Genomic DNA, 23905 nt, shown 5'->3' with positions numbered 1-23905 from the left:
GGAGAAGAGTTTAAACAATTCTGATGGGCAGTTTGAGAAAAATAATAGGAATGTAGGAAAGAAAGTAAATAAAAATAAACGAGGCAATTTATTAATCCCAGGAAAAAGAAATTAGTATAGGAAATGTCATGACAGTTCATTACTTCCTTCAGTATTTAAGAAGTGACGTCAGCATAATCATATAAACTGAACACCAATTTTTCAAAAATGATGCAATTCTACTGGGAAAATGGAAAGAAAGGAAGTAGGGGAACAGTGGTGGTAAAAGGTCTCACTCTGTATTTTGCTATGATAGGAAGTTAAAAGAAAATGTTTAAAACATATATATTTTTTAAAACCTCAAAAATTCTGTTTAAACACCTAGCAGAGCTAAAAAAGAACTGAAAGTTACTTCTGGGTAGGACAAGGCCAAGAGTGAAAAGAAGTAAGGCAGATGAAGGGTTTCTGGTTTTGAGATATGCTTCCTAATACTCTTAACCTTCAAACCTGCAAATGTTATTTTATTTTAGTCTTATAGATGGAACAAATAGCAGAGTTTTGTCCCCCTTCTTTGTAAATGGGCCCATTATATGGAAAACAGACTCACAATACACTCATAATCACAAAATTCACAATACAAACAAAAGCAAGCTTCTTCCCCATTATATCTCATCACCCCACCCCCAGACCCAGCAGTTCCACATCTCCACCCTTAGTTGGGAGTGGGGATAGGGGCGTAGGTAGGTAGACAATCTACACAAAAGAGAACCACCGGGCATGGGCTCTTTTCAGGGCACCTGCCAGAAAGGGCAGCAGGTGACATCGCCTGCGTTAGAAGTAGTCCTGGGACCGGGCAGTCTGGCAGGAAAGGCTCCGCTGTTCTCGGGTGTAACCCTGGCGCAGAACCAAGTGGCTGTGCTGTCACAGCAGACTACTTAGAGAAAGCACTGAAGCTTGGTTTCAAAAGCAGCCAGTATTCATAGGCAGGGCTACGTGAACCTGACTACGAATCCTGCCAAGGTCTACCAATCCTTCCAAACTTGGTTCCTTGGGAGTCAAGTGTAGTTTTAAAATTCAAACACCCGACTTGTACTTAAATTCAAATTGCTGCATTATTAACAAATCCGCATAACCTTCCTTCTAACTCAAACCCTGGAGGTCTCAATTACTTTAGGGGAAAGTTCCAAAAGAGAGAGTCTCATTACAAAGAGCTGGAAGGCCCAGTTTCAAAGACAGGAAGATCTTCCCTGTGACCCTGACATTCACACTGCGACCCAGTGTGATCCTTTCATTCATCCAGCACATTTTCCCCTACAAATCTTAATTTACTGCAGTCGCTTGTTTCCAACAAAATCTAACATGGTGTCCAATCCATCAGGCAGCTGGGAATGCAGCTGCCCTAGATGTAGAGAGGCCCCATCCCTGTGCCCATTGGGCCCCAAGGGTTCCTGAAGCACTGCTCCCACCAAGGACTCCCCAGGGCTCTCATCCACCACATCCTCGGGAAGATCCCCTGGAGGAGGAAACGGCAACCCACTCCAGCATTCTCACCAGAAGAATCCCAGGGACAGAGGAACCTGGTGGGCTACGGTTCATGGGGTGGGGTCACAAAGAGTCAGACGTGGTGCCCCTGAGCACCTGAGCACGCACACATGGCCTCACCTGAAGCTCTGCGATTCCTCCTCCTCCAAGAAGCTCTCTCAGACTGTTCACTCAAGGTTCTTTCCCCCTGAATCAATGCATACAACTACCTTATATGAATTTGTTTGGTCCTTGTGTACGACTGTCAAACCTTTTCCACTGTGACTTGCTTACTATTCAGTATGATAAAAGAGAAGGCTGAGATTGTTTTCTTAAAAAGGACGTTTTTAGAAACCATTTTATAAATAGATTCTTATACAAAGAAGAAACACATATACAGAGCACCCAAATTACCAGTAAGATGGACCCTAGCCCTTCTTTCCTGCACTGGGAGAACAGAACAAGAAAAATGATTCCAACTGGTTCTTAACTGTTTCCACCTAGGCAGTCAGTTTTTCAAGTAGCATTTCTATTCCTTTGCTGGTGTTTTTGCTTTTTTCCAAGGCAGGAATCAGGCTTTTCAGTCCAGCTTTGACTTTATTTGCAACTTCTTGATCAGAACTCTGGAGAAGGCTGAAGAGAGAAGACAGAAATAAACAACAACAAAAAAGTGTATTTCATAAAGCCTCCTAGATTGGTCTGCAAATACTACCTTCAGACACTGTAAAAAATTCAGAGCAGATAGTCAAGAAATGCTCAGAGTAGCTGAGTTAACATCTACGAGTAGGTGTACATGTAGGGAGGCGGGCAGCATAAAAGGTAAGCAGTTAACGAATGGCCTTCTTGCTGAACTCTGTTGCTAAAACATTGACTGAAGGGGCGAAGAGGTTTACCTTATACCTCACCTGTCCAGATTTGAGAAATGCCTCTGACACCCTAGTAACTATACAACCAAGAGCGTGCATTAAAATTCTCAAAGACTGCAATTTCCTGGCCTATAGAATGGAATCAACAAAAGAATCCACCTTCTACCTCACAGGGTTGTTTTCTGAGGCTCACATGATCTCGTACCTAAAGCACCTAGCCAGAGCCTGACACGTAGTTAAGTACTCGATGTGAGTCACTGAATAAGATAAGGTCAGCTCTGCTCTCTGATTCCTTGCTGGGGCACTCTATCCCAGGTGAGCAGGGCCCTGCAGGCTGGCAACAAGTAGGCCCCTTTCTCTAGATAGGGGCCAGGTCATAGGGACTCTGTTGTCAAACACCAGGGCTGAATTTCTTATTCTCCCCTGACTTCCTCATGACCACATTTACTGACCACTTTAGTACATCCTAGAAAGTAATCACTTGGCACTTTTGAAAGACCTTGGCTGCAATATTTCCATAATGTCCATAGAGAGGAGGGGAAATGAGCAGCCCCCAACAGCATTCCAATGCCTGTGGGAGACAAGCAACAAGTACTGCCTGCCACCTGCAAAGCTGAAAGGTGCCCTCTTAACAGACTTGTGACTCACTAGGTGTTTTTATTTTATATACCTTGGCTAAACACACAGTCACATTGTGCACAATAGTAATACAAGTTAATATTTACTGAACATACGCATTAGACCCACTGCTAAGCATCACGTATGCATTATCTCATTTAGTTTTCCTAACAACCTAGGATTATTATTAATCTCATTTTACATACAAAAAAAATTAAGGCTCAGAAAAGTCAAATAATTTGTGCAAGGCCACACAGTGAGCTGGGAATGGAACCCATGCATTTCAATGCTAGAGAATAATGCTTCCCTGAGTTATTTTTCAGACTGCATACAAGGCTGTTTTTTTTAACCCAGAATGAGGCTTTTCCACTTACTCCTAAAAAGATTTAGCAAAACAAACAAACCAAAAATAAAAACACATACATGTACTGCATGAGTTTAAAGAAAAATATAAACAAGCAAAGAATCTTGCCAAACAAGTCAAGCACGTGACTGACAATAATCTATAACCAAATACACAATAATTATAATAATCAATTATTATCTACAGCTTCACTTCTCTTAGAACCTCAGATATTTCATATTTCAGTTTTAAGGAGTACTCCATAATAAACCTACAGTATCCTTCTCATGTTTGAAATCCATCCAAGGGGAGTTCTGATTGATGATCAATCTTAAAAAATTAATTTTATGGCACTGCCAGAATTTTTAGTTAATTGCATGTAATGAAAGAATATGTCAGTAGGTTGTTAATACTCCAAATGCCTGGTAAAGAAATCCATGTCAAAAAAGTTCATGTTTCAACTAATGGACTCCAGCTGCTCAACATCAACTGGAAAATAAGCTAATTTTAATGAGGAATAATCTAGTGATCAATATCACCTGTGCATCTGGAGACACTGATATACCAAAAAAAAAAGAATGCCCATTTGGAATGTACATACTTGTGAGTACATGTGTACCAAATCAAAATATAAACTGAAGAAATACCTGAGACGTATAAACAATACAAATTAAATTGCAGAGGATCTTGCATGTGAAATACTATGGGAAATTCAAGCTGAAACTGGTAACTGTTTTTTCCAAAGCTTGATGACACAGCAGGGGTAAAAATCAACTGTGATGGCTTTAAAACAACACAGAATCTATTTTAAAATGAATATCCTTAATAGAAGGGTTTTATCTGGGAACAGAATACATGGCAATTTCAATGCCCTGTAAATTATAAACTCAACCTATGTCCAGGCAAAAATATACAAGTTAACCACATGTCTCAATTCACAAGTCATTAATTTTCTATCACCTTAATTAGAAACAAAGATAAGCAGGTAGACTATAATAGCTAATGCTTCTCGAATCCTTTCGGAAGAGTTGAAAACAAAGAATTATATGTAAAGTCAGTTGTGATTTAAAAAAAAACCTTCATCAGATTCCACAGGAACAAAAAACTAATACATTAAAAAAGCATACAATTATACTGTGGTCAAAACCAAAAATATGGTGAAACAATCAAATGATACCTTGTAAACGCCCTAATTTTATGATCCTTAATATCCAAAAGAGGGCATATGGAAAAAGTGACATTTACTCTCTAATATTTGGCAAATTAAGACCAAGGGTGACTGAGAGGAATGCTGGGCTACTGAAAACAGACATTCCAACTGAGAAATAAATGTGAAGGAACCCCGTTTTGCACCAACAGGCGTTTGGATAAGAAGCCTCAGCAGGAAAGGCACACACTCTACATACCTAGAGAGAATAATGGCTCCTCGATTGACACTAGCCCAGGACTTCAGGTTCTTCACACCAACATGTTCTATGAGTGTTTTTGCAAAACAACCTGTAAAATAAACTGAAACTTCATGAACGTCATATACCAATATTTAAACTCCCACTCTCTCTCTACTACTCTTAGAGTGGGAAACATGTTTTAATAAGAAAGCTAATAGAGTTCTCACCCAATATCACTTAACACGATATTGTTAAGCTAAGCTTGACAATGTTAAGCTCAGCTTGATATAACACATTTTTAATATAGCCATTTCTTTCAACTCTGACCCAAATCCCCAGCTATGTTTAGCAGTAATTACTCAAGAGAAACAATGAATTTTTATAAAATGCTCACTTGGTCAGGTTTGCATTTCTTTGTACTATTTAATGAGTTAACCCTAATCTGAAAGTTATTCAGGAAGTAAAGGATGTAATAGCAGTGTTTGGTTAAAATCAAGTTGCTCCTCAAGGAAAATGCTCACTCCAAAGGTGCCATGAACACAATTATGTTTTCTCTCTACAACACTAAACATTTATTCTTCCATCAAAAATACCATTCATCTTTTGTTATTGCAGTACATCTGATTCCCAAGGTTTTAGAGTATATTACCGTATTCACTGGGTCATCTAAGCATGACTAACTCCAGGACAAAGGAGAAACTCTGAATACCAGGATCTGGTACAGATGGAAGTAGGGACAACCTATTTTAAAGGCGGATATCTTGGGTAGGTCCTAAGTATAATTCATTCAGAGATATCCAACAGTGAGGAACCTTTAAAAGCCAAGGGGTCTATGGCTATGTCACTCTGTGGCTTGTGCTCAAGAGGGACAGAAACCAGCTGGTGAGGCAGATGACATTTTGCAAAGGTGGCCACAGCAACATCTCCTTTCCTGCGTCTGCTTCTAGAATAGTGCCACTTCCCCATCTAGAGGTGGAACTGGTATCTTCTGTGAACTGGATGGGCCTTTGTGACTGACGTGAAAGTATGGGACAAGTGACCTTAAATCACTCCTGAGGCTAAATCATGAAGTACCACATACCTACTTCATTGTCCTGAAACTCGACCACTATGTTGTAAGGAAACTCAGCACACCAGAGAGGGGGACTGAGACTGCTGGACTTAGCCACTGCCAGTCATGGTGTAAGTGGATACTCCAGCCCCAGGCCAAGCAGCCCTGGATGACTCAGGGCAGAGCTCCACCAAACACCACCAAATGAATGCCGTTCTGAATACGACTAGGCTTTGAGGCAGCTCGTTCCACAGCAACAGATAACCAAGACTGGTAGCCATGCATCCGGTGCTACGTGAAAATGACGAATACTTCAGTCCAAGCAGATGTGTTTCAGGGTTGCCAGTGCAAGTGAAATAAGGAGAAAAGTCACTAGAAAATTCTTCACATTTTAAAAGCAAGAAAACTTTTCTGACATAAACTCAGCTCAACTGTGTCTCGACTTTTTAATAATGAAAAAGATGATTCAATATATTATTTTTTCTTCAAAGTTTATTACAAGAAGATTTCTTTTTTATTAAAAAAAAATTACAATGAGAAATAGGGCCAAGTCTATCTTCTTAAAGACAGAGTGAGAAGTGACAGCTCTACTGCTTCCGTGATTGCCTTGCTAGCCATCAGCACTGCAACTTGCCTCAAGACATAAATTCATGATCTGTCACTTTTTCCAGACACAGTAATAGAAAGCCTGAACTGTTTTAACTCAGTGGGAGGAAATCTCTTTAGTGGCTAAAATAGAGTCTGAATCGAGTTTGAATTTAGAAAGAGAAGGTCTGGTCAAAGAGACAGGACTGACAGGGGAAGGACATGCAACTTCTCACTTAGATAAAAGATGCCGTCGTCCTCCTGGGAGCTAAGTTTCTACAGAGCAGCTGTAAGGTTTATGAAAAACCGTGAAGTGCCAAGGACTGGCTTGCTCTTTGGTCATATGCATTCCAAGGCCAAACTGGCATCAGTTCAAAATTCTCTGATAAGGGTAATTTTCTTCTGGTTATCCTTTCCTCAAAACTAGAGATAAATATGTTTTTCAATTGGGGTGATGATACTCACAAACGGGCCCTCCTACTCAGCTCTCACCATCCTCAAATAAAATGGCATTTTAAAGCACTGGACAAGCCTTTTTTTTGAGGTCTGAAGTAGTAGAAGAGGGAGGGAGGGTGGGAAAGGGAAAGAAAATGGAAAGATTCAAGGAGACAAATCTCCAGAGGAAAAAGTAGTAACCACTAAATCATTTCTTACAGCTATCATGTCTCAACACTCAATAAGCTTTCATCTGAGCTCATAAAAGGCCAGCATAAAGTTCAAGGATGCCAGACATTACTGAAATTTCACATACATATCAGAAGAGGTCAAGTTGCATAGCCTACCTTCTCTTCCACGTTCTTTCATCTTTTTATCTTGCTCAATTAACCACTTCAGAACCAAATGTCCAGCAGGATGTTCTGCTATGTGAAGCTGTAAGTGGTCAAGAACACATTAATTAAGAAGCTGCCTTCATCCACCTGATATCACCACATACGGATAAGGTTTCAGGCGAGCTGCAAGTTCCACATGGCCTGCTGCTGCTGCTAAGTCGCTTCAGTCGTGTCTGACTCTGTGAGACCCCAAAGACGGCAGCCCACCAGGCTCCCCGGTCCCTGGGACTTGCCAGGCAAGAACACTGGAGTGGATTGCCATTGCCTTCTCCAATGCATGAAAGTGAAAAGTGAAAGTGAAGTAGCTCAGTAGTGTTTGACTTTTTGCGACCCCATGGACTGCAGCCTACCAGGCTCCTCCATCCATGGGATTTTCCAGGCAAGAGTACTGGAGTGGGGTGCCATCGCCTTCTCCATCCACAAGGCTTAAGAGGTCTTTATTGAGAATGATTACTACTCCTGGAGAGACAAGACCTACTCCAACCCCAACTGAAACAAATACAGTTATTCAAGATAACACAGCCACCAAAACAGCTCACACTCAGCTTCGCGAGCTCCAGATTGAACAGCCTTACCACTAGGCTCGTCTTAAGATCACACAAACCACTTTTCAGATCATCATATGCAGTTCTGAGGAGCAACACAGTAGAAACACTGAAACCTGATGTTGAACGATGTTTAAGTACAGGTGCCTGAGGAGCACTGCCTGGTGAGCAGGATAAGAAACCATCTTTCCGCTTAACCTCCCTCCTTTTCAAGGGCCATATGAACTGTTTGCATAGAGATCAATCTCTCCGCGTCCAGTGTGGGAGACAAGCTCTATCTTCTTACAGAGGAACTTTCAAGACACAAGCATCATCCCAATTTGTTAATAGGATCTGCTCCATGATGGCAGGAGTCAGGGCATCTCTAAGACCCTGACCCATTTCTTTCCCCATCTCTTGTGTCAGACAACGGCCAGCTCCCCAAACATGTCTTTCCATCAGGAGCTCACAACCCTGCACGGGACAAGGCCCCAGCAGAACGTGGCTTCTGCCTTCCTCTTCCCTCTGCTCACTGATTTTCAGCCCCCTGTGCCTGCTGTTCTCAAACATGCTGAGCTCTTTACTTCCTCCAGGAGGCTGCACATGGCTCTTCTTTCTGCCTAGAATCTTCTTCCTTCACTCAGCTACCGATCTTCTGGGTCTCAGCTTAGCTTTCACTGCCCTGGGAAGTCCTCTGAGGACAAGTTGGTTCTCATTCATATACAATCCCATAGAACCTAAAGTTTTCCTTCACACCGCTTATCTCTATTCTACAATAAACAATCATTTGTGTACATATTTATTTAACTATAATGTTTCTCCAAGTGGTATTCTCTTTTTTAGGTGGGGGTAGGGGGAGTGTGGGCCACTGTCTAGCACGTAACTGATGCATGAACCGATAAGCTTGAGATACAAGACAGAATAATACAAGGCCCAAATAACATAAGCAAGAGCAATTAGAAAGAGCAAAGAGGATTCTCCTGATGTCCAGTGGTTAAAAGTCTGCCTGTCTATGCAAGGGACATGGGTCCAGTTCCTGGTCTGGGAATTAAGATACCACGCGCCAATGGGGCAACTAAGCTTGTGCACCGTAACTACTGAAACCCACTCACCCACAGCCTGTGCTCTGCAACAGGAGAACTCACCACAGTGGAAAGCCTGTGCATTGCAGCTAGAGAGCAGCTCCTGCTCGCTGCCACTGGAGAAAGCCTGCACACAGCAACCAAGACCCAACACAGCCAAAAATAAATAATAATTCAAAAAAAAAAGGAAAGAGCATAGAGTTTCTGCTTGAGAGGGAATTAAAAAGACTTCATGGAGAAGGATTCTGAGGACTCGGAAGAATAGGCAGTTTCTGCAGGAAAAGTGCGGGAAAATGGAAGTATGGGCAGCACTTGCGACTGAGAAAAGAAGTACATACAAATGAAGAAGTACAAAAGTCCGCAGCAAATTCTAAACAGAATTAAGAACACAGAGAATGCTGGAAAGACAGCCTGGGTCAGTCATGGACAATATTAACAGGAGTCTGTTTTTACTCTGCAGATAATGTAGAATCATCAAAAGACAGTGAGTGTTAAAGTCAGTGTTAACAGCATTGGTGTTCTGAATTCACAATTTCCAAATGTACTATGGGTAAGGCGTGAGTGAACAATCATTAAAAGGCTCTTTCTAGCAGTGCTCCCAGAGACGGGGGTTTCTGTGGCCACGGCGGCTTTCTCGCCTGTCTCACAGTGGCATCTCACCTCTCCGTCCTTGCCGCCAGGATGTAGCTCTGCCGCTGCCAGGCTGGCAACAGCGTCCATGGCGGGCTGCACGTCTCCCGTGGCGGTGCCCAGGATGTCAGCCACCAGCACGCACGCGGACTTATCCAGGACCACCTCCTGGGCGTGTCCCTGCAGGTAGCTTAACAAGGCTGGAGAAATGGACTCTAAGAGCTCTCGTCGGCGGATCTCTGTGTCTTTCTTACTGTGGGAACATGATGAATGAAGAATCAAGGTAAGATGAATAGCAAAGTTAATGTGGTGCTTTGCTCATACAGAAACCTCTAAGGCTTTTAAGAGCTAATGTCCTGCTCTGCTATAATTGTCTGATTTCTGCTGTGCACATGGATAAGCAATTGGAGGCTGGGATATCTTTCATTTTTGGGTCCCCAGGATCTGAACAGTGCCCGGCACAGAATGGGCACTCAGTAAGTGAAGCTCGCCTTGTGTAACACACACACACACACACCCCCCAAACCAAATAAAGACAACAACAAAATATCTCACAAGACAACACATGTTTAGATTACAGTATGGATTCTGCTTTCTAGAGGACCTGACTAACTGGTTGCTTTAAATATAAAGCAAAATCACAAAAACACCACACACCCAGCCACCTACTATGTGCTGGGTCCCAGAGGCATTCTTTTGGCAGGATACTTTCATTTCCTTTTCAGGATAAAAACTTTTTAAGAATCTGCCACAACTACAGGCTTAAAAATGGAATTCACCTTTGGAGTTTGAGGGAGGAAGCATGAGATGTGGACACGTGTGCCACTCAAAATGAATGAACAACCAGAGTGGGCTTAAGCCCTTACCTGTGTGCATTACCGTCTCCCTTCTGCAGAACTTCAATGATCTCTCGTACCGTGTGGGCAGGATCTCTGGGGCTTAGTAAATACAATAGGACCTTCCTTCCATATTTGTCATTTACTATGTTCGGCAAGGAATTGATAATTTCCTGTAAAATTATAGAAACAGAAAGTGAAACTATACACTTAAACTACGCTTAGAATCTGAATGGAAAAGAAGGATACATAACTTTCCCCCAACATAATGAAAAATGTACAGCTAGTTCTGAAATCGTCTCATTAAAGCTAAAGAAATTTCTTACACAAGGAACACAGAACTGCTTCTCTACTGGAACTAGCGTTACTGAACAATCCATTTATAGCTGACTGACCAAGCCCAAGGACTTAAGGAGCTAACTCATTCATCGTAACCAATATTTCTTAGGCGGCCATTACTTGGGACACTGCTTGCTGGGGCCACTGAGCAGATACAGTTAATTTGCAGCTGCACTTAAATGCAGCATCAGCATTGATTGGGACCATTCTTCCTAGAATTTCCCCACTGAGATGTATGTGAACAGAGATAAAGAAACTCTGTTAAATAGAACAAGTGGATAAAGGCTTTTAAAGTTAGGTTACTTATTCATAGCAAATGAAGTATCGCATGAAAAACAAAAAGAGGGGGGAAGGGAAATAACTGCAGAAAGACTCTATGGAGCAGCTACACATAATTGCTTTCTATGACATTTCCCATCAAGTTACCAAGAACAGTAACCTCCTTTTCTAGTTGTTTGAGTTTAAGGAACAAAGGCCATGTCATCCCCACCCCAAATGAGCTCCCATATAGATTTGGTGATGTCTACTAAGACAGAGAAATCACTGTGTAAAAATTCCTTTATTCTAAATATGAAACAAAAAAATCATTCGCCTTCCCCTAACATTCCTATTTCTTATAAAACAAACCTAATAAATATTCAAAGCCATGTGCATCTGAACACCAGAGATACTTCAGAACTGGTTGGGGCCACAGAAAAACTCCAGCCCAACCACACACATTTACAGAAATGAGGAACCCCGAAAGTGGGGAGGTGACCCACAGGATGATGCTGGGTGTTAGTAAAAGGGCCCTGACTAGTTTTGGTCCCCTGACTTTCCAACTCTAGTCTCTCTCAAACAGAACATGTACCCCCTCATCAGGAAAGGAATTCTCTAGGAGATGTTATACTCAGATCTGCTATTCTCTTTAGTGTCTATCAATCAGAATGAGATTAGTAATTTTAGTGGGGGAAAAAAAACAAGCTGGAAAATATGTACAATAGATATCACCACCTCAAAATGAATACAATTTTAAACCACTCAGAAAAAATGAACTTAAAATTTCAGTAAAAAAGGGGAAGACAGAAAAAAAAAAGTACATAATTTACCATGGGGATGGGAGCTTTTCTCCAATTTCAAGGTAAACTTGCCTCAAAGTAGACTCAATATATGGATTTCTGATAAAGAACATTTAGTGCCACAAATATGGGCTATCTTTAATGTGGCTTTTTCAATTTCAATTTTAACTAAGGCATAAAAGAAAACAAATGCTTTAATCAGAAGAGACTGAGAATTACATGTAGCTTAGGTGAATTTCTACAATCGCTAAAACTCCATAACTTTGCTGTCTTTAAAAAACACTCTGGAGTATTATACCTTTAAAACATTTGATTTTTTGAAGGGAAAAAACCAAAAAGGGAAGGTGGGGGGTGGGGTATGCTGTGAAGAACTATAAATGGCTGCTATTTAGCTATTTTCTCTTGGTATAGGAAGAAAAGGGGGGTGGCATGAAGCCAGCATGTATTCTTCAATGGACTTGGTCTTCTCTACACTTACGGGCTAGTGCAGTGTATTTAGCTTAGGCAGAAATGGCTTCACTTTAACACAAGATGCATATAAAACCCATGCAAAACTACTACTCAAGGACTAGCCCCCAAATTCACTGAAATTTAACTACCTTTCAGTTTGCAATTAAGGAATTTAGAATCTACATTCAGCTTGGTCTGTTTTCTTGAAATAGCATAATGTTTATAAACTAACAATCCTAAGAAACTAAAAAACGGTTACTTAAAAATGTGTCATTTAATTCTCCCCCAACTCCTACTATCTTGGGAAAAAAAGGCAGTCTGAGTGATGCTGTTTTATGGAATTCTAATTCATTTCTATTTAACCTGGGGTACACAAAGGACAGAAAATTCTAGATGATCACTTGGGGAACACCGAGTGTCAGAACACGCAGAGACAAGAAGAGGGAGCTATAAAGCGCAGCTGATTTGTGTTGAATTTGGTCTTTGAGTTCAAGTTGTGTGGCCTTTGGAAAAACCTTAAACCTCCCTACACATCAATTCCCTTCTCTGTGCAAAAGGAAATTGATATATCTGCCCAACCTGTGGGCCACTACCAGGAGTAAATCAAAAAATTCACTCTGCAAACTGGGAAGTGCTATGTCATTTTCTTCATATAAAAAACTCCTCTCAATGTACAGCACCTTTAACTATGGAGATTAAATAAAGCTGATGGGGTCATGAGTCTAGCATCCTCAAAAGAGAACTCCAACAAGAAAGGTTCAAATGCACAGGTTTTCAATTCACTTTCCCTCTGACTTAGAGAAAATCAAAACAATTTTAATTGTTGCAACTTCTTTCCCTTATTTATTTTACTCCAAAGCAGGTGTGCCCAAAGAAAGGCAATGCCAAAGAATGTTCAAACTACCACACACACTAGTATCTCACACACTAGCAAAGTAATGCTCAAAATTCTCCAAGCGAGCCTTCAACTGTATGTGAACCGAGAAGTTCCAGATGTTCAAGCTGGATTTAAAAAAGGCAGAGTTCAAACTGCCAACATCCATTGGATCACAGAAAAAGCAAGAGAGTTCCAGAAAAACATCGACTTCTGCTTTATTGACTATGCCAAAGCCTTTGTGTGGATCACAACAAACTATGGAAAATTCTTAACAGATGGAAATACCAGAGCACCTCCCTCCCTCCTGAGAAAGCTGTATGCAGGTCAAGAATCAACAGTTAGAACTGAACATGGAACAACAGGCTGGTTCCAAAATGGGAAAGGAGTATATCAAGGCTGTATATTGTCACCCTGTTTATTTAATTTATATGCAGAGTACATCATGCGAAATGCTGGGCTGGATGAAGCACAAGCTGAAATCAAGATTGCTGGGAGAAATATTAATAACCTCAGATATGCAGATGACACCTCCCTTATGGCAGAAAGCAAAGAGAACTCAAGAGCCTTTTGATGAAAGTGAAAGAGGAGAGTGAAAAAGTTGGCTTGAAACATTCAAAAAACTTAGATCATGGCATCCGGTCCCATCAATTCATGGCAAATAGATGGGGAAACAATGGAAACAGTGGCAGACTTTATTTTCTTGGGCTCCCAAATCACTGCAGATATTGACTGTAGCCATGAAATTAAAAGATGCTTGCTCCTTAGAAGAAAAGCCATGACCAACCTAGATGGCATATTAAAAAGCAGAGACATTACTTTGCTGACAAAGGTCTGTCTGGTCAAAGCTATGGCTTTTCTAGTAGTCATGTACGGATGTGAGAGTTGGACCATAAAGAATGCTGCTGCTGCTGCTGCTAAGTCGCTTCAGTCGTGTCTGACTCTGTGCGACCCCATAGACGGCAGCCCACGAGGCTCCACCGTCCCTGGGATTCTCCAGGCAAGAACACTGGAGTGGGTTGCCATTTCCTTCTCCAATGCATGAAAGTGAAAAGTGAAAGTGAAGTCGCTCAGTCGTGTCTGACTCGTAACAACCCCATGGACTGCAGCCCACCAGGCTCCTCCGTCCATGGGATTTTCCAGGCAAGAGCACTGGAGTGGGGTGCCATCGCCTTTTCCATTAAGAAAGCTGAGCACCAAAGAATTGATGCTTTTGAACTGTGGTGTTGGAGAAGACTCTTGAGAGTCCCTTGGACTGCAAGGAGATCAAACCAGTCCACGCTAAAGGAAATCAGTCCTGAATATTCCTTGGAAGGACTAATGCTGAAGCTGAAGCTCCAATACTTTGGCTACCTGATGCGAAGAACTGACTCACTGAAAAAGACCCTGTTGCTGGGAAAGATAGAAGGCAGGAGGAAAAGGGGACAACAGAGGATGAAATGGTTGGATGGCATCACCGACTTGATGGACATGAGTTTGAACAAGCTTCGGGAGGTGGTGATGGACAGGGAGGCCTGGCATGCTGCAGTCCATGGGGTTGCAAAGAGTCAGGCGCGACTGAACTGAACTGAAGTGAAAGAAGGTATGTACACAGAAGAAAAGTGAAGGAAGAACAAAAGAACTCCCTTGTGAAAACCTGTGGCCATTCTGACCTTGTGATGGACCCCTGTTAGACTCTTTGGCACTCCTGTTTCGCCACCCTCTTTTAAGAAGGAAAGGTAAAACTCAAAATGAAAGGTACACACTGCAAGCAGGGTTAGAGCACACACGGATTTTCAGTGGAAGAAAGAAATGCAAAATGCCCATCCATGGTGCTCGTTCCTCCATGGGAGGTTGTGTGTGGAACAAAAAGAAATGCAGGCTGGCCTTAACCTTAAAGAGCTAAAATCTAGCAGAATAGGCAAGAAAACACAATAAAAAGTTAAAACTAAAAATAAGGGATTTAAATAATGAATAAAAACAGAAATGTAAAAAGAAAGATCACTGGCAGTGATTGAGTGTTTTGTTTAAAAAATACAGTGATTTATCCAGAAGTCCAACTTTTGGGCTGTACTCAAAAACTTGGGATGTGGTTATTAAAAGTAGTGTTTGGTTTTGTAAGATAGAAAAGCTATGGAGACTGGTTGCAGATCAATGTGAATATACTTAATATCACTTAACTGTACACTTAAAAATGGTTAAGATGGAAAATTTTATCACAATTAGAAAGAAAAACAAGTTGGAAGACCTAGCTCCATGGGGCTCACATTCCCAGAGATGGGAGCTGGGGGTGGCTATTGCCTTGGACAAGGCACGGACACTCCCCACCTTTCTTCACAGCACCCCCACCACCCCTCCAACTTGGCCTGCCTCACTCATTTACCTGCCTGGTCAATGAATGTTTCTGAGTCTGTAAGCCCTGGGTGAGATCACGACTAACTGCTAAATGAACAGACGGTAAGGACAAAAACCTGTAAGAGTTGAGAGGATGTGGACAGCAGGTCCAGTTGGGAGATCAGAGAACACTATGTGGAAATTAAACTGGAGCTTGGTTTTAAAGCAAAAAGGAGTGCTTGTTAGGCTACAATGTTAACCTGACATTTCAGGAAAACCAGTTACTCTGAATAGAGTGCTTAGCAACACTAAGCTTTCTTGGCTATTTTTATAAGCACTGCATAATGCAACAGGTTTCGTAGTGGCTGGGCGGGTAACACAGACACATGACTCTTTATAAACATATGGGCAGCATATCTGGCAAGCCTCAGTTCTGCTAAGGAAATGCCTCAGAGAAATGAGGAGACATGCAAGAATAATTATAGAACTGTTTGCAATAGCAAAAAATAATAACAGTGTTTAAAGTTTTAAACACTATAAACCACCTAAACATCCATCAACAGAAAAATGGAAAAATCAACTGTGGTGTATTCATACAGTAGAAAATTATTTGGCATTGAAAAACGAATGGTTTAGAACAACTGTGGGTAAACCATGGCCTGTGCTTCCTGTGAGTTAAGAATATATATTTTTGAACATTTTAATGTGCTGTTTAAAAAATAAAAAGCAAACAAGAATATGCTACAGAGACCAGATTTAGGCCCACAAATCCTAAAATAATTACTATCTGGCCATTTACTAAAAAAGTTTGTTGACCCTGATGATGAGTGACAAATACAATGCCAAAGGAAAGAGCAAGTTGCAGGAGAAAGCACACATCTCTTATACAGAATTTGTAAACATGTAAATACTGTAAACATTTACATATAGCAAAAGGATAAGGGAATGCATGCCAATAGTAAGTACCAATCCATCAGAACAGATATGAGAGGATGGGAAGGGGGGTGGTGTATATATAGATTATATTAAAAAAAAAAAAAAAAGAGGACACAAGGGTCTTGAACTTCAACTCTATTTGCCAAGTTTTACTTCTGCATGCCCAATCAGTCGGGAGGCTGGGTGTTCACTGTTATTTTCCTTTATACCTAACTGTACAGCATTTTAGAGATAATACATGTAAAAGTATGCATCAATATTTATTCACTCTCGAAGAGCAACTGGTCAGTGTACTTACTTCCTTTCGAGAGACTCACTGCTCTCAAAGCAGCTGCACCACACCAACAATTCCAGGATTGGATTTTTAAGTCTGCTTATTTTGGAAAGCAAAATAGGTGGGAAACAGTGAGTATCCATTTTGAAAGGTGAGGGCTCAGCTGACCAGGCTGTGATTTCAACCTGCCATTTCAGAAGTCTGGTTACCCTAAACAGAATGCTTAGCAACACTAAGCTTTCCTGGGTATTTTTAAAAAGCACTGCATACTGCCACAGGTTTTGTGGTGGATGGGCGGGGGAAATGCAAGCACAATTAGCATTCCAGAATTTTATCGCTAGCTACAGAGTTTAATGATACAGAGAACCCAGTGAGCATTTGTCAGCTAGAGGCAGGACATCAGCAAATGAGGCCATTTTCAGCGTAAGCTACCATAAGTATGAGAAAGTCACTAGGAATGTGGGTTAAACAGTTGTGGGAATCAAGCTGGTAAGCACGAGGAATTAACACTGCTTCAACAGCAACTGTAAGTGGGATAAATCTTTGGAAAAAAATAATCTAGCAGACAATCGTGGCAAATTCTGAAGGAAGCTGGGTTTCTCTTAAAATCCATTTGGAACAGTTATGCAAATTTTAGTTGTCATGAAAATATTAAACAAAAGCCAAGTGTTCAATAGCCCAGTCTGTTTCCATTTTCATGAAACAACTTTATTCATTAGCCAATCTATGGCCTCACATTTCTGTCACTGGAATGAAAAACAAGCATTATTGATTGGAGTCAAAAGGGTAATAAAGTCACAAGGAACGTGTCAAAATACTCAGTTAGTGACATGAAAGTCTTGCCAACTTGTTTCTTCCCACAATCCTATTCCAGAGAAAGTCATCACAATCCTAAAACAGTCAAGGGAAAAGCTGGAAAATGACAGCAAGGGCATGAGAAATTCACACACTGGGACGTACAGCTGGCTTCTAAGAGAACAAATCTCCTGCCCCTTCACTAGTTGGGATACTCTCCCTGATCACCAGCTCCACTGGTCCAGACAGGACTGAGAGAGGCCTCAGCACCACCACAGCCAACAGGGCAGTCCTCTTTCTGAACATTCACATGCTGCTCCCTGCAGAGAGTGTGGAAGCAGCTTCTGTCACTGAGATGTCTGCAATGACCCCATCTATGTCTAACACCCTTCAGATGAACAACTGGTGTCTATACATATGCGGCTTTAAAACCCTTCCCTTATCCCTTCCCCTACAACCTGTATCACACGCCCAACACCACTTGTCCGCTAGAAATAAAGGAAGGAAAAATAAAAGCAGATCACAGGATCAGAAGTCAGAAAAGTGGGCAGTAATTAAAGAACGAAGAAAATTATTTTATAATGTAGTTTCTATATTGGTGCAGGGTTTTTTTTTTTTTTTTAAAGAGAATATTCAGTTTTTCAGAGGGCAAATTAAGTCAGGACAATGTATTGATAAGGCAGGACAGATGTATTGATAAGCTATGCAGAGGTAGTTTCTCCAAAGGGCGAGAGAAAAAGGTCGTGGATATCTTCTGCCTGGGGGGACGTAAGTTCCTGAATAACTGAAGAATTACTATGTAAATAAATTTCTGATCAAATCTAAACACTGCATTGCTGATTTTTCATTTACTATGGGGTTGGCCAGAAAGTTCATTAAGAGTTTTTCCGTAGTATTGTATGGAAAAACCAAAACGAACTTTTTGGCCAACCCCAAATCATATGGTCTAAGAAGTCATGCTATTCTAATTTAAGCAGTCTTTTACATGTTTAAAGCAATATTAATTAGTAATATCAAGTAACAAGATTATGGTTTGTATAGGAATAAAGCAACCCTCCAAATTAGGCTTAATTAAAGCAACTAAAAAATAACAAATACTGACAGAAAGCACACTTTACACATCTATGTGTGAAATCAAACTTAAATGTTAAAAAATGATATATCCATTTAACTTAAATTCAAGACCATGCAAATTACTTACTGATATGATTATCTGTTTCACAAGCTTCGTATCATCAATACAATCAAAGGCTGCCAGTAAAACCAAGTGGGAATATTGGCCCTGTTGGAATTAGAAAATTAAAAGTTAAAAGATACACAGATTCTCCCTTTTCTTTCACCCATGGAGTTATTTTATTAAGGTTATCAACCTGACAACTTATCCAGCATAATAGAAATGGGATAGATAAAAGTCCCTCAAAGAAACGTGCTCTCTTATCAGGACCTAGTTAATTATATTCTAGGTTGAGTAACAAAAAGAAAGAAACAGAGGAGCACATTCTTCAATATCAAATAGCTGAGACTCATTTTTGAAACTAACCAGATACCTCTTAAAAATAGGTATCCTGTTAATGAATAGCTACTTTAAGATTAAATTCAAAAGAAAATTACAGTCAAAGTGGGAGGAAAAAAAGGAATATAAAATAATACGTTAAACTATGTATAGCATTTCAATTATGAAAATACAAATAAAATAATATATATATAAAATATACATAATACACACAAAAAAAATCCTGGAAGGAAAAATCCTGTCACCTTTGGGTTGAAGGATTACAAATGATTTTTCACTTTCTTTTGAAAAATTACACAATTGCTTTAAAATAATCTTATATAATAAAAATAGAAACACTAAAAAAAACTAGAAGAATATACTTAAATACTGCATATGAGAATAAGATGAAGTGAACTGCTTTTAAAACCTATAGCAGCACGAGAGTACATAAATATACATTAGGACTTTCACAACTGTCACTCTTTAAATAACAGAATTATTTTCATAATGCTGACAGTGTTCCAAAGATTTAAAGAATTTCTACTTTATGTTAAAGAAGAGTTTTCAAAGCTTCTGGCATATTTCTTTTCTATCCCAGATGATGATATAAAATTTTTTTAACTCTAGAGGTATTTGACTTTTGCTACCAACCAATGGATTTCTCTGGCGATATATAGATATATAGAGAGAGAAATAAAATGACCCCTGAGATGAATTAAGTGAAGGAAACAAAGTAGAGAACACTGTGCTTATAGTACACAACCACCGGTTTTCTGGTTCTTTAAGTCCCACACACGGAAGTGTATGCAGTGCAAAATATCACTGGGTGAATACAGAAGATGGAACAGAATTTAAGTGAGAAACAGACAATTCCACAATTATAGCTCTAAGTTTTACGACACTTCCTCAGCAACTGACAGAAGTAGACAGTGATAAATAAGTCAGCAAAAACATCCATGATCTGAAAACACTACCAATCATTTTGATCTAACTGACATTTATAGAGGACTATAGCCACACATTCTTTTCAAGACATTAAGACAGACCATATGCTGGGCCATAAGTCATAAATTTTAAAAGACTGAAACAATACAGAGTATATCCTAATATATGGAAATTAAACACTTCCAAATAACCCAGAGACCAAACCCATGGACAGTATTAGCTTATCTCACCTCCTTAGAAGCAACTCCTTAAGATAAAACAGGCACTGCATTGCTAATTTATTAACTTTGCAATGCCTTGTGGGGATTTGGTTCTCCAAAGAAAAATTATTGTTGATATAACAAAATTGGAAAACAATCTAACTTTATTACTGAAGACTTTTAATATCTTTCATAACTTTCTCTTTTGATGTCATTTTATTTTTAAATTTTTATTTTATATTGGAGTACAATCGATTTACAATGTTGTGTTAGTTTCAGCCGTAGAGCAAAGTGATTCAGTTATATATATACATGGAGTTCTCTGTGCTACACTGTAGATCTTTGTCGATTATTCACTGTCTATATAGTAGTGTGCATATGTTAATCCCAAAATTCTAATTTATCCACCCCTCCCAAATAAGGGAACTTTCCAGTAACATTCTATTTTTATTCATTTCTAAATCAAAATATTCAAATTAAAATGCTATACAAAAAGATTTAATGATGAATCATAAAAAATTCTCATACTTTGAAAACAACTCATTAGAGAATCTCTTACTCCATTTTGTTCCAAGCAAGTTGGCTGCCTTCTCCATGGTTTTATACTCTCTTCCTAGTCTAGAACCCTACAGAAGATGACAGGTATGTATATAATCTCAGAGCTCTAATTTATCTGAATTTGAATTATCATTTACTATATCAAGTATTCATTAGATGCCAATAGTGCTTACTGGAATTTTTTATAGGGAAAAGTTGTTGATATCACTCATTTTTAGTTCACCTGCAAATTAGAAGCTATAAAACATAATATAAAAAAAATTAAAAAATTGAAAATTAATGCTTATTACTACATATATTTTAGAATTACTATGGAAAATGACTTAGTTTATTTAAATACAGAGATATTATTTTTTGAGGTAATTATTTCCTCAGAAGAAACACATTTTATATCCTCTAATTTCATTTGAAAAGCTGTTAAAACATCTCCAAAAGATTTCAAAGAATGAAAAAAAAAAAAAGATTTCAAAGAATTATAAAACTTAGAACTAAAATTTTCTTTGACCATACTAAAGATTTAATTGAAGAAAAAAGAGAGACAAGTTTCACTTTCTGTTATTTTTTTGATGATAATGAAAACAGGTAACAAGTTTCTGAAGTGCAGTTTCCCTAAAGACTAAATATTAAGGTCTTCAAAATTATCTAATAAAAATGGAAAACTGCCAAAGTACAATGTCAAATGAAAAACAAACTCATTTTGTATAAATTTAATAATATGTAAAAATACATGTATATGCATATATTTAGATTATAATGAAATAAAATAACAAGTAATTTTCTTGATAATTTTCTAAATTTTTCTAATTTCCTATAATTTTACTATTCAAAAGTATTAAAAGAAATATGCAGTTTTTATACTTACATTAGCCACCTTTTCAATGTAAGTCTTCATTGTTTTCACAATCACTTTTCTGTCCTTAAAAAAGAAAAATTGTCTCAATGAACTTACAGTTACAGATTTAGTTACAGATAGCTATAGATTAAGGTATTTCGTAGTTAGAAATTTTATATAATCCTAAACTTCCACTGGAGTGGCATACTTTTCATTAGTGAAAACAGTTATTTAGCCAGAACAGAAAAATGCAATATACTATAAGAATTCCTCTCAGAGCTACTATAATCTTAGACTTCTTTGTGACATTCCATTGAGACATAAATATGGAAGCATGAAATTATCAGCTGCAAGGCAAGCCTGGTAAAACTACTTTCCTTTATACTAAAAACTGAGATCCCTCTTCCAATATCTGAGCTGTCTTCAAATGCATAAAAGTCAAGCATACAGATGGCATTCAATACATTATTTATTGAATAGAAATTAAATTTGTATTAAAAACTGGACAAAGTACAACTGTCCTTTAAAGGAGAATATACCAATTAAGGAAATGAGGATCATTTCTATTAAGCTTCTATAATTAATATGGATCTGTAGCATTTCCCTCAAAGTACTTGAGATCCAGAGGAGCAATGCATGGCTGTACATTTTCTTTTCTTTCCTCTTCCTTCCCAGCACTAAAATCATTAAATAAGGAATCAAAGAAACTGACAGGTATCAAAACTTTTAAAAACCCGAACATAAACACTGTTTGGGCTTCCCTGATGGCTCAGTGGTAAAGAAACTGCCTGCAACGCAGGAGACACAGGTTCAATCCCTGGTCGGGAAGATCCCCTGGAGAAAGAAATGGCAACTCACTCCAGTATTCTTGCCTAGAGAATCCCTTGGACAGAGAAGCCTGGCGAGCTATAATCCACTGGGTCACAAAAGAATTGGATGCGACTTAGCAACTAAACAACAAATACTGTGTTTATCTGCTTGACAGATCCCTTCCCATACAATGGCAACACAAGGTTTTCAAACTTGAAGACTCCAGCAGAGAAGCAACAAGAAGCTCAAAGAGGAGCTGGTTTCTCTGAGGCCTTGAGGTACAACTTCGCAAAGACAATGCTGTGCACAACAGGGCAAGACCCCAAGGAGACTGAAAATGCAATTCCTGACTGACCCTTACCTTGGGCGTGCCATGCCAGAGGCAGTGCATGGCCACTCTGGCGCCATCGTGCGTGTGTGCCAGGTACACCACTGCTTCTCGGATGGCTTCAATCATTTCCTGGGGAATAAATGCAGTCAGGGCTTTGGTTTACTCTTTCTTTTTGCTTTTCACAGTCTGTCTAGTAAGGAGCAGTAATGCACAGAGAATGAAAGGCAGAGAGTATAGGTAGCAAACAATTTAAATTTTAATTTTGTAGACAGGCATGCATATATATAACTGCTTCCTAGAAACATTCTTTTTCTATCAAAAGCAGTAAACGTTGCCCCCAGGAAATTTCTATTAAAATACCTAAGTTTCATCAAAGTCTATTCAGAAAAGTATGTATACAGGGGACCCCTGAGTGTGATTTGAAGAAGGTTCACTTACACATGAATTTTTTTCACTAATATGTACTACAGCACTATACCATCTGCAGTTGGGTAAATCCCCATCCCTGATAGGGTAGGGATGATTACAGGTGGGTTTCTGACTGAGGACAGAGGACAGGAGTGTCAGTACCCCTAACTCCCATACTGTTCAAGGGTTAACTGTATATGTATAGTATATTCTCAATGACTTTTCAAGAAAAAAGAAATCTAAGAACTGGCTGTGGTATAAGAAGAGAGCTTTTAACTTAAAAAGCCAGATAAATAAAACGTTCATCCAAAAAAGTCAAAATAATAATTTTGTCTGAAAACATTTTTCTTTTTTTAGTTTATCAATGGATTACCTCTGGAAATCACATTAATAATTCACCATCAAGACACTTAAGTAACATTTCTCTTAAGAAAAATTAATCTCTATATTGACATTTAGACTAGGCCTTCACTTAAATAGATGGGGAAACAGTGGAAACAGTGTCAGACTTTATTTTTGGGGGCTCCAAAATTCCTGCAGATGGTGACTGCAGCCATGAAATTAAAAGACGTTTACTCCTTGGAAGAAAAGTTATGACCAACCTAGATAGCATATTGAAAAGCAGAGACATTACTTTGCCAACAAAGGTCCATCTAGTCAAGGCTATGGTTTTTCCTGTGGTCATGTATGGATGTGAGAGCTGGACTATAAAGAAAGCTGAGCGCCAAAGGATTGATGCTTTTGAATTGTGGTGTCAGAGAAGACTTTTGAGAGTCCCTTGGACTACAAGGAGATCCAACCAGTCCATTCTGAAGGAGATCAGCCCTGGGATTTCTTTGGAAGGAATGATGCTAAAGCTGAAACTCCAGTACTTTGGCCACCTCATGAGAAGAATTAACTCATTGGAAAAGACTCTGATGCTGGGAGGGATTGGGGGCAGGAGGAGAAGGGGACGACAGAGGATGAGATGGCTGGATGGCATCACTGACTCGATGGACATGAGTCTGAGTGAACTCCGGGAGTTGGTGATGGAC

General features: G+C 39.4%; 1 protein-coding gene across 7 annotated transcripts in view; it reads right to left on the bottom strand.

The window, feature by feature from the left end:
- Positions 1–1827: 1827 nt before the first annotated feature.
- PUM3 (pumilio RNA binding family member 3) overlaps positions 1828–23905 on the bottom strand; it is a 41464-nt gene continuing 19386 nt past the window's right edge. For 3 of the 7 annotated variants that reach the window (XM_086415347.1, XM_086415346.1, XM_086415345.1), the window contains exons 11-18: positions 22494–22592; positions 21353–21406; positions 18494–18574; positions 10284–10426; positions 9448–9670; positions 7134–7221; positions 4734–4836; positions 1828–2133 (exon numbers count right to left, since the gene is read on the bottom strand). In XM_086415347.1, coding sequence (XP_086271473.1) covers positions 2001–2133; positions 4734–4836; positions 7134–7221; positions 9448–9670; positions 10284–10426; positions 18494–18574; positions 21353–21406; positions 22494–22592 — 924 coding nt within the window. In that variant the 3' untranslated portion in view covers positions 1828–2000. Of the gene's footprint in view, positions 2134–4733; positions 6078–7133; positions 7222–9447; positions 9671–10283; positions 10427–18493; positions 18575–21352; positions 21407–22493; positions 22593–23905 lie in introns of all 7 variants that reach the window. The other 4 variants (XM_086415350.1, XM_086415349.1, XM_086415348.1 and 1 more) reach the window with 2 other exon arrangements.

The sequence above is a fragment of the Bos grunniens genome, chromosome 8, assembly GCF_055505025.1.
Source record: "Bos grunniens cultivar Pamir isolate PY7600 chromosome 8, Bosgru_T2T1.0, whole genome shotgun sequence".
Lineage (NCBI taxonomy): Eukaryota > Metazoa > Chordata > Mammalia > Artiodactyla > Bovidae > Bos > Bos grunniens.
The sequence above is the reverse complement of the archived record's forward strand: the minus strand, read 5'-3'. Positions and strand labels throughout refer to the sequence as shown.